Raw genomic sequence first — 12,016 nt, 5'->3', positions numbered from 1 at the left:
TTTCAATATCTCTCTTCTTCATGCTCTGAAAGGTTAGCACTAATAATAACAGGATATATCTTTTTCTCATCAAGATAAGCATATTAAAAAGTATCAGGTAACGGTTTAAGCTCAAACACGTGATCACCCTTGGGTGGGGGAGGATCCCCTAGGATTTCAACAGGTAAATTGTTTTTCAGCATAGGTTCCTGTTTAAAGAATACTTCATCTAATTCCCTTCTTTCATTCATAAACATATCGTTTTCATGGTCTAGCAAATATTGTTCTAAAGGATCACTAGGAGGTACGGCAATAGAAGCAAGACCAATAATTTCATCCTTACTAGGTAATTCTTCTTCACGGTGTTGTCTACTAAATTTAGAAAAATTAAATTCATGAGTCATATCATCTAAACCGGTAGTAACAACATCTCTTTTGCAATCTATGGTAGCATTAACAGTACTTCAGAAGGGTCTACCAAATATAATGGGACAAAAGCTATCTTGTGGGGAACCAAGAACAAGAAAATCAGCAGGATATTTAGTTTTCCCACACAAGACTTCAACATCTCTAACAACTCCCATTGGTGAAATAGTATCTCTATTGGCAAGTTTAATTGTGGCATCAATATCTTCCATCTCAGCAGGTGCAATATCATGCATAACTTCTTTGTATAAGGAATAAGGTATTGCACTAGCACTAGCACCCATATCACATAAGCCATGATAACAATGATCTTCTAATTTAACAGAAATAACAGGTATGCCTACTACAGGTCTAGGTTTATCTTTACCACAGGGTTTAGCAATTCTAGCAGTTTCATTACAAAAATAAATAACATGCCCATCAATATTATCAGACAAGAGATCTTTAACTATAGAAATATTAGGTTCAACTTTAACTTGCTCAGGAGGTGTATATGTTTTAATATTGCTTTTACGAACCACAGTTGAAGCTTTAGCATGATCCTTTATCCTAACAGGGAAAGGTGGTTTCTCAACATAAGAAGTAGGAATAATAGGATCATTATAAGTAATAGTCTTTTCTTCAACTTTAATAGGTGCAGCTACTTTTACTTTTATGGGAGGATGATATTTAAACCACTTCTCCTTGGGGAGATCAACATAAGTAGCGAAAGATTCACAGAAAGAAGCTACTATCTCAGAGTCAAGTCCATATTTAATGCTAAATTTATAAAAAATATCGGTATCCATAAAAGATTTAACACAATCAAAACTAGGTGTCATACCTGACTCCTTACCATTGTCGAGGTCCCAATCTTCAGAGTTGCTTTTAATTCTTTCCAATAAATCCCATTTGAATTTAATAGTCTTCATCATAAAAGAGCCAGAACAAGAAGTATCAAGCATGGTGCGATTGTTACCAGAAAGCCGAGCATAAATTTTTTGAATAATTATTTTTCTTGAGAGCTCATGATTGGGGCATGAATATAACATTGATTTAAGCCTCCCCCAAGCTTGAGCGATGCTTTCTCCTTCGCGAGGCCAAAAATTATATATATATATATAATTGCGATCACGATGAACAAGATGCATAGGATAAAACTTTTGATGAAATTCCAATTTCAATTGTTTGTAATTCCAAGACCTCATATCATCACATAGCCTATACCATGTCGATGCATCTCCCCTCAAATATAAGGGAAAGACCTTCTTCTTAACAACATCTCTGGGTACACCTGCAAGCTTAAATAATCCACAAACTTGATCCACATATATCAAATGTTCATCAGGATGTTTTGTTCCATCTCCTAAAAAAGGATTAGCTAGCAGTTTTTCTATCATACCCGAAGGAACTTCAAAGCAAGCATTTTCATTTTCATATTCATTTTCAGTAGGTTCAGTAGGTTGAGGAGAAATTCTTTGCTCTACTGGTCGGGGTGAAGATACCCCGAACAAGCCCCTTAGAGGATTACCTTCCATGGTAACAAGTGATAGTAAATTTCAGCACACTATATAAATTTTTCCTTACCAAATTCCACCTACCAAAGGCGCTTCACTCCCTGGCAACGATGCCAGAAAAGAGTCTTGATGACCCACAAGTATAGGGGATCTATCGTAGTCCGTTTGATAAGTAAGAGTGTCGAACCCAACGAGGAGCAGAAGGAAATGATAAGCGGTTTCCAGCAAGGTATTCTCTGCAAGTACTAAAATAAGTGGTAACAGATAGTTTTGTGATAGGATAATTTGTAACGAGCAACAAGTAACAAAAGTAAATAAAGTGCAGCAAGGTGGCCCAATCCTTTTATAGCAAAGGACAAGCCTGGACAAACTCTTATATGATGTAAAGCGCTCCCGAGGACACATGGGAATATCGTCAAGCTAGTTTTCATCACGTTCATATGATTCACGTTCGGTACTTTGTTAATTTGGTATGTGGGTGGACCGGTGCTTGGGTGTTGTCCTTACTTGGACAAACATCCCACTTATGATTAACCTCTATTGCAAGCATCCGCAAATACAACAAAAGTATTAAGGTAAACCTAACCATAGCATGAAACATATGGATCCAAATCAGCCCCTTACGAAGCAACGCATAAACTAGGGTTTAAGCTTCTGTCACTCTAGCAACCCATCATCTACTTATTACTTCCCAATGCCTTCCTCTAGGCCCAAATAATGGTGAAGTGTCATGTAGTCGACGTTCACATAACACCACTAGAGGAGAGACACCATACATCTCATCAAAATATCGAACGAATACCAAATTCACATGACTACTAATAGCAAGACTTCTCCCATGTCCTTAGGAACAAAAGTAACTACTCACAAAGCATAAACATATTCATAATCAGAGGGGTATTAATATGCATATAGGATATGAACATATGATCTTCCACCAATTAAACCAACTAGCATCAACTACAAGGAGTAATTAACACTACTAGCAACCTACTAGCACCAATCCCGTACTTGGAGACAAGAATTGGATACAAGAGATGAACTAGGGTTTTGAGATGAGATGGTGCTGATGAAGATATTGATGGAGATTGCCCTCTCCCGATGAGAGGAGCGTTGGTGATGACGATGGCGATGATTTCCCCCTTCGGGAGGGAAGTTTCCCCGGCAGAACAGCTCCGCCAGAGCCCTAGATTGATTCCGCCAAGGTTCCCCGGTAGAAACTTTGGGGCACTCTTTGAGGTTCTATGTGTTGGTTGAATAGATGAATCTGAGATTGTGTGATGCATATCGTATAATCATACCCACGAATACTTGAGGTGACATTGGAGTATCTAGGTGACATTAGGGTTTTGGTTGATTTGTGTCTTAAGGTGTTATTCTAGTACGAACTCTAGAGTTGTTTGTAACACTTATAGAAATAGCCCAACGAATTGATTGGAAAGAATAACTTTGAGGTGGTTTCGTACCCTATCATAATCTCTTCATTTGTTCTCCGCTATTAGTGGCTTTGGAGTGACTTTTTGTTGCATGTTGAGGGATAGTTATATGATCCAATTATGTTATTATTGTTGAGAGGACTTGCACTACTGAAAGTATGAAACCTAGGCCTTGTTTCCTAGCATTGCAATACCGTTTACGCTCACTTTTATCATTAGTTATCTTGCTGTTTTTATATTTTCAGATTACAAAACTTTATCTACCATCCATATACCACTTGTATCACCATCTCTTTGCCGAAGTAGTGCACCTATACAATTTACCGTTGTATTGGGTGTGTTGGGGACACAAGAAACTCTTTGTTATTTGGTTGCAGGGTTGCTTGAGAGAGACCATCTTCATCCTACGCCTCCTACGGATTGATAAACCTTAGGTCATCCACTTGAGAGAAATTTGCCACTGTCCTACAAACCTCTGCACTTGGAGGCCCAACAACGTCTACAAGAAGAAGGTTGTGTAGTAGACATCACTGGTGAGGGCATCGTTCGGGTGTTGCCCAATTCCCATTTGGCGCTTCAGGCATTACTTAAAGAGTTAACGGTATGTGCAGCAACCTTCAGAATGGTTGTCCCATGTAAGGCACGTAGCGGGAAGCTCGTCCCGGTTCATGGAAGCTTCTGAAACCTTTCTGTCTGTTTTTTTCCTTTTCGTTTCTTGTTTTTCTCGGCAGTGGTTTTGTTCTATTTTATTTTATTTATTTTTATTTTTATTGTTTTATTTACTTTTTTGTTTTTTAAATGCAATTCTTAGAATAGATAACCCCTGTCAAATTCATGAACTTTTCTCAAGTTTATGAACAGTTTTCAAATTCATAATTTTTAAAATTTCATGAACAATTTTAAAATTTTCTTTTTTTTCAATTTTCATATTATTTCCAAATTTAGTAAGAAACTAAATTCATGATTTATTTTTCAAATTCAAGAATCTTTTTTCAAATGTATGTACCTTTTTTCTTTTTACAAAACAGGAACTATTTCCAGATTGAAGTTTTCTTTTTCAAAAGTTAACCGGTTAGCGGACATTGGTCGATTGGTGAACCACTCAACGGCCGACAAACAGAACAAAACCTGAAATTGGGCGAATGGAGAAGTAGCTCTTGATTTCTTGGTGGGCCGACACATGGGAGGAGCGCATGACAACCCGGCGCACGGGAATCCTATTTCTCGCGTATTACCAGGGATGCCGCTTCGTCAGTTTGGCGACCCAGCTAGGGGCTCCTTTTTAGAACCTTCCTAGACCATTTTTTTCTTCTGTTTTTCTTTCTTTTCTCTGTATTTTCATTTTCATTTTTCCTTATTTTTAAATTCTCATTTTTTCTTATAATGTTTTTCCTTCTACTTCTTCCTATTTTTTATTCTTTTATTTCAAACTAAAAACATATTTTGAAACCTGGAATATTTTCAAATTGTGAACAAATTTTGAAATTTAGAAAATTCATGAATTTTTTCGGAAATATGAGAATATTTTTTTAAATAATGAACATTTTAAGTTTATGAATTTATTTGAAATCTGAGAATATATTTTTAATTTTCTAAACAGTTCTGAAATCCAAGAAATTTTTGAAATTTTTGAATATTTGTTTGAAATCCATAAATATTTTTGTATTCTGAACATTTATTTTCCAAATTCATGAAATTATTTTTAAATTTCTATCAATTTTTTAAATCATGAACATTCTTGGAAATTCAGGATAACTTTCAAGTTTGTGATTTTTTTAAATTTGAGAACAATTTTTGTTATTTATATTCTAGAACAATTTTTGAAATCCAGGAATATTTTTCCAATTTGTGAACATTTCAAATTTTGAAAAACAATTTGAAATCGATAACTTTTTTCAAATTCCTTTACATTTTTTGAATACTAAAACTTTTTGAAATCCCTAACTTTGTTGAAGTCATGAATATTTTTTAAGTTACAAAAAGAAATGAAAAAAGGGCGTGCTCGCCCTGCACTTGGGCTGGCCGAAAGCGCACGCAGGGGGTGGGGGTGCGTGTTTGCTTGTTGTGTGCCGCATAGAGCGCAACTAAATGGGGAGACCTCCAGGAATCGCTTTTGTTGCCCTTAGAGCATGCCCAGTGGTGCGTCCAACCGCCACCACATGTCGCCTGCTAGACGCTCCCCATGATTTTTTTATTTTTTGTTTACGTGATTCGTTTTAGATGTGTTTTTTTGGGTTTTCCAGTTTTTTGGTTTTCGCCGGATTTTCCCTGAGCTTTGGAAAAACATTGCGCGCCAAAAAATATTCCATGAGTTTTTGTTGTGGTTATTTTTGTTGCTTCCGCGAGAAGCACATATTTGCTTCTTGTGGAGGCACAGATTTTCTTTCATGTGAAAGAAAAAAAATTATGCTTCCAGGAGAAGCACAAGTATGCATCTCGTGGAGGCACTTATTTGCTTCCACGATTTCTTAGAAAGAAAAAAAACTATGCTTCCACGAGAAGCATAGATTTGCTCCTCGTGAAGGCACAAATTTGCTTCCGCGAGAAGCACCACAGGAAAAAAAGAAGTGCTTTGATAAGAATCACACATTTGCTTATGCAAGTAGCATAGTCGTGCTTCTCGAAAAAAAACTATGGAAGGACAAATTTGCTTCTCGTGAAGGCACGGAATTATTTTCACAAGAAGCACAACTATGCTATGAATGCATAGATTTGCTTTCACGAGAAGCACAACTGTACTTCTCAAAATGGAAAAAAAAGCGAGGAATAAACATGCTTTTTGTCTCTGTTTTTTTCCCTATTTTTCGTGAAAAATGTTGTCTATGAAAATCTTGACGCGAGAAATCCAACGGTGAAGGTTCGGAATTTAGACGGACGATTCAAGCGATAAATTGTTTTGAATAAAGAAATCTATGAAAAAAGAGAAACTCCTGGGTTGTGACAAGTGGTGCATATGCCGTGTGCCACTTGCAGCACCTGAGAAGATGGGAGTGAAGTTTGCAAGGGGGTAACCCTCAATTGATGATTTCGGAGAACAAGTGGTCCCGGGCACGGCCGAAAAGGTTCACGGATTTGACAAAATGTTCGCAGGTTTGTGAAAAGTTCATGAATTAAAAAAACCCGGAAATTGGAAAAAGCTTAGGAGTTTGAATTTTCTTTTCGATTTGGAAAAAGTTGATGGATATGAAAAAAGTTAACGGATTTCAAAAAAGTTTATGGTTTCAAAGAAAGGTTCAGATACCTAGATTGCAAGAAAAATCTTGACCCGACCGACCATTTCATGAAAAATAGTAATATGTTGCATGTATTTCCTATGTAAATGTCAACTTATTAGAAAATTTGCATTGATGATATGACCGTTTTTGATTATTTCCCAGTGTTACAGATATATTGAAAACATACTTTTCAGAACATGGAAGTATACGTACACCTAATCAAAAAGTCCACAACAACGACATAAAAACATGTTTGACCATTCGTGCAGGCAATTCCACATCATTAGTGGCGAAGAGATTAGTTTATATCAAGTGATATATAGTATATCTCAAGTCAAGAAGCATCTCTACCTCCAATGGAAAACACGAGAATATAGCCCCTTCAACCTTCATTTTGAAAATGTGGTAAAGCTAAGTTCGTGGCTCTTGCACACTATGATGTGCTTAGTTTAAAGCAATTGGAAATCTATTACTCTGTCTAGTAGGTCAACTCTGTTACCAATTGAATTATTGTCATCTAATATGTTTCAGGAAGTAAAAACATATTCTATTTAGAACTCGAGAAAAAAGAAGGCAGACAATATTTAAAATCAGTTCAGCTAAAGAACATTTCATAATCTACTGAAATATACTGGGCAAAACGTTGACATGTTGTCGACCACATGACCACATCATCACATATCATAATCTATTGATTAGCCAGCAGCATAAATAAGCAATATGTATAAATTTCAGTGCATTATTTAAAGGAGACATACGTGCATGATGCAATTTTCATCTCAAAAATTGCTGGAGTATATATATCCGAAATAGTCGGCATACATACCTAAAACCTAAATGATCTGTCCCAGCAAGAGAACCATCCAAAATTTTGAGATCACCAACCTGTCTACATATATATAGCTAGCTGTAGCTTCGTTTCCCAAAGCCATTTCCTCCACCATGTCCTCATACATCGCGCCGTTCGAGCCCGGAGAGGCCGTGGCCCCGTGCTGCAGCACAACCACGCTGCTCAGCGCGTTGGCGGCATCCGTCGCCTGCTGCTTCTTCCTCGTCGTCATCTTCCTCTGCCTGCGCTTCCTCCACCTTCGCCGCACCAGGACGCGGCACCACGGCGCACAGCCCCTGCAAGGGCAGGGCCAGGCCCAGCAGCCCAAGCACGGCCTCGACGCCGCCACCATCGCGCTCTTCCCGTCTTTCCCGTACCGGCGGGACCGCTCGGCGTCGGCGCCGGACGAGTGCGCCGTGTGCCTCAGGGTCGTCGACGAGGGGGAGACGGTGAGGCAGCTCCCGAGCTGCAAGCACCTGTTCCATCAGGAGTGCGTCGACGTGTGGCTCCTGTCCAACGCGTCGTGCCCGGTCTGCCGTGGGAAGGTCGAGCGGGCCGCGGGCGCCGATCAGCGCGAGAGAGCCGCGGCATCAGCGGCCGTCGTGCCAATCGAGATGATGGACGATGAAACGCTGTCTCCATCGCCGTCGACGTCGTTAGAGCCGTCCGCGCCGGAGCGGCCGGGCTGGTTTGGCGGGCGAGCCTCCGGCTCCCGCTCCGGCCAGGAAACGGACTTGGAGCGGCAATAGCAGTCATTTTCCAGGGAGTCCGGGACTCCTGTATATGATCGCACGATCTGTTGAAGTAGGTAGCAACAGGTTCGTCATTCGTATATGCAGAGAGCTTGTTGGCAGCACACATTTTATTCGGTTGTTGTAAACGATCAGTATTGCGACCCTAACTTGCATGGGCGCTTATTCATAGGCGAACGCTCGGCCGGTCGCGGCTCGCTAGCGACGACACAAATGCGTGGGGCCACTCTAGCCACACATTCCCGTGAGGCCGTGACCCATCCCGCACTCCCTCCCATCAGTTTTTTTATTCCTTCACATCCTTATCCACTCCCTTCTAGCATCTTCTTCCTCATCACATCTCATCGGATAAGTTCATCCACCTCCCGACTTTGCCTGAGCTGTTGTGCTCTAGATCCATACGAGGCGTCCACGAGCTTGTTTTCGAGGGGGTCGGGCAGAGCTACAAGAGTGGGAGGCGGAGGGGAGCTGGTCTACATCAAAGATATTGGGAGGCGGAGGGGCGGCATGGCGACTAGCTGCACAGCAGGATGCAAGCCGCGATGGTGCTACTACATGATACAACCGGCAGGATGGGGAGCTGCAACCCCTGGCTAGCGGAGCTGCAACCGAGGCGTGGTCGAACTGCATCCAGTGACGGCCGCCAAACGGCTAGCTACAAATGGCGGTTCCCAGAGCTGCAACCGCCCGTTGGTCGAGCTGCATACCGCGACACACCCGACGGCGAGCTGCAACCGTGCAGTACAAGCTGATGGACGAGACGGCGGCGACAAGCTGCAATAGGTGATCTGGATTGCTGGATCTGGTTTTGCTGGAACAAGTGTCTTTTTTGCTGGAACTAGTAATCCTTTTTGCTACAATCTTTTTCTTTTGTTTGCTACAATCGAATCAATGGGAGTCACCCTGTTGTTATTTTTGCTGGAACCAGCATTTATTTTTGCTGGAACTAGCAATTTTTTGGCTACAATCAACCACCCAAGTTCTCCTGCTGAGATTGATTTTGCTGGCACCGATAACGTTTTTTGCTGGAACCTTATAATGTTTTTGCTTCAACCGAACATTGAGGATTTGTTGCTTTTTAATATCTTTTTTGCAACGGCGTGGTGCTGTGATTTTTGTTGCAAATGGCGGCAGAAAAGCTACAACCGCGCCCAGATTCGCTATAACCCGACAACGGAGTGTGGCCGGCGGCGACATGCTGCAATTTTCGGCAAAGACGGCCCACTATTTTTAGTTCATGCAACGGGCAACAAGGGAAGCTTCTATGGGCGCTGGGATTTTTTGTTGCAACCGTGGGGGGGCTCCTGGAACTGCTGCTGTTCGGGATCGAGTATGACGAGCAGCGGCGAGCTGGTGAGATTATCGGCGTTGGGGCAGGGGTGGGGTGGGGGGTCATGATTCGCGCTGTTGGTGAGGCTCTGGTGCGCGGGCGCTTGAGAAGAAAGAAAGAGTTAAAGGGGAGGAACAAGACAACACAGGTGGCATATCTGACGGCCTCCTACAACTGTATCGTGTGGTCACTGTGTGACCGGCCCAAATTTGGGCCGGTGCGCCGGCGCCTTGCTATGTGTTATTTGGCTTCGCAAATGACTAAATGAGTAAGAAAAAATAGTGCTCGCCACTACGGTCCCGAACTGTATTTCACATCAAAAATAGTGCTCACCACTACCATCACCAACCCGATAATAATGAAGATTGGTGAGAGTCCTCTCTAGCCTTGAGCGACCCGAACTGTATTTCGTCGTCCATATTAGGCATTGGAATACCTTTGGAATTGCAGAATTCCTCAGCCTCATGAAAAGGACTCTTCCAACCATTATCTCTCATGGTAGCTGTCGGTGTCAAAACCGGTGGATCTCGGGTAAGGGGTCGCGAACTGTGCGTCTAGGCCGGATGGTAACAGGAGGCAAGGGACACGAAATTTTACCCAGGTTCGGGGTAAAACCCAACGTCCTGCTTGATTAATATTGATGATATGGGTAGTACAAGAGTAGATCTACCACGAGATCGGAGAGGCTAAACCCTAGAAGCTAGCCTATGGTATGATTGTTGATGTGTATGTTGTCCTACGGACTAAAACCCTCCGGTTTATATAGACACCGGAGAGAGTTAGGGTTACACAAAGTCGGTTACAATGGTAGGAGATCTTCATATCCGTATCGCCAAGTTTGCCTTCCACGCCAAGGAAAGTCCCTTCCGGACACGGGACGGAGTCTTCAATATTGTATCTTCACATTCCAGGAGTCCGGCTGAAAGTATAGTCCGGCCATCCGGACACCCCCTAATCCAGGACTCCTTAGTAGCCCCTGAACCAGGCTTCAATGACGACGAGTCCGGCGCGCAGATTGTCTTTGGCATTGCAAGGCGGGTTCCCCCTCCAAGTACTTCACAGAAGATTTTGAACACAAAGATAGTGTCCGGCTCTGCAAAATAAGTTTCCACATATTGACATAGAGAGAATAATAGTTACACAAATCTAATCTGCTGACGTATTCCGTAGCGTGACACACCACGGCCAAGCCTTTATCCGAGTCGTTTCATTATCCCACCTCAGCACGTCATGCGAGGCGGTTTCCTTGGCACGTCTTGTTAAAGTAGAGATCGTGTCCCCTTATTTCGGAATTCTCATCAATACGGGCGTGGGTAACCCAACTGCGCCATTGATTACGGCGCTTGGGGATAAGCGAGTTTTACCAGGCCGGTGGGGACATGTAGTTGCGTCCACCCATATAAGGGGATAATGATCCACCCTTTCACCTACGCCTTCTTCCTCCTTCGCCTATCCATTCTTGCGCACTCGAGCTCCAGCGCCCAAGTCCGCACTCCCCACCTCAACCTCCTCCAGCCATGTCCGGAGCGGGAGGCAAGTGGATGGTCTCCTCCATCACGGAGGGACACATCAAAAAGCTGAGGAAGGTCGGATACCTGTCTAACGAAATCGCGTACCGGCTTCCCGAAAAGGGGCAGCTCATCCCCACCCCTAGGCCCCATGAGAGGGTGGTGTTCCTCCCCCATTTCCTCCGCGGACTGGGCTTCCCTCTCCACCCATTTGTCCGGGGGCTCATGTTCTACTACGGCCTGGATTTCCACGATCTGGCCCCGAACTTCGTCCTCAACATCTCGGCGTTTATCGTCGTGTGCGAGGCCTTCCTCCGCATCCGTCCCCATTTCGGCCTATGGCTCAAGACTTTGAACGTTAAGCCGAAGGTGGTGCGCGGCAACCAGGCGGAGTGCGGAGGCGCCATGGTGGGCAAGATGGCCAACTTCCTATGGCTCGAGGGCTCGTTTGTGGAGACCCTGAAGGGGTGGCAATCGGGGTGGTTTTACATCACCGAGCCGCGCGACGCCGAATGGGTCGCACCCCTTGTGTTTCGATCCAGACCCCCTACGTGGCGCACCTCCTGGAAGGAGACGGGCCTGTCATGGGGCAAGAAGGGAGAGCTGACCGGACTCCAAACATGCGTCCAAACCCTGGTGGACAAGAAGCTCAAACTTGTCAACGTAGTCCAGGTTATGCTCATCCGCTTGATCCTCCCATGTCAACAACGGGCTTTCAACCTATGGGAGTTCGACCCGGCGCGACACCAAACTCTGAGCAGGCTCTTCGACACGACGTACGAAGATGCCTGGAAGGTGCTTTTCAAGGGCGCTGAGGCTCCCGCATCCGCTACCGAGGATCGCGGATTCAGTGCGCAGCGTCACGCTCTCGCGGTAAGCTGTTTTTCCTTTTACAGGGTATCAGTTTTTCATAGTTTGACTCCATGCGGGATCTAAGCTCCCTTACCTTTGACAGGATTGGCAGGTGACATTCGGACAGATCAACTGTCCGGCTCCTTTGCCCGAAGGCCAAGCGGACGCTCGCTTGGCGAAGCTGCTGGTTCCG

General features: G+C 43.5%; 1 protein-coding gene across 1 annotated transcript; it reads left to right on the top strand.

Annotated features, from left to right (window-relative positions):
- Positions 1-7,369: 7,369 nt before the first annotated feature.
- Positions 7,370-9,146, top strand: LOC123058123 (E3 ubiquitin-protein ligase ATL41). The gene has a single exon (XM_044480946.1). It carries the CDS (start codon positions 7,495-7,497, stop codon positions 8,128-8,130), a length of 636 nt encoding a protein of 211 aa, XP_044336881.1. The 5' UTR covers positions 7,370-7,494; the 3' UTR covers positions 8,131-9,146.
- The last annotated feature ends 2,870 nt before the right edge of the window (positions 9,147-12,016 follow it).

This window comes from Triticum aestivum, chromosome 3A, assembly GCF_018294505.1.
Source record: "Triticum aestivum cultivar Chinese Spring chromosome 3A, IWGSC CS RefSeq v2.1, whole genome shotgun sequence".
Lineage (NCBI taxonomy): Eukaryota > Viridiplantae > Streptophyta > Magnoliopsida > Poales > Poaceae > Triticum > Triticum aestivum.
This window is presented reverse-complemented; position numbering and strand designations above follow the sequence as displayed.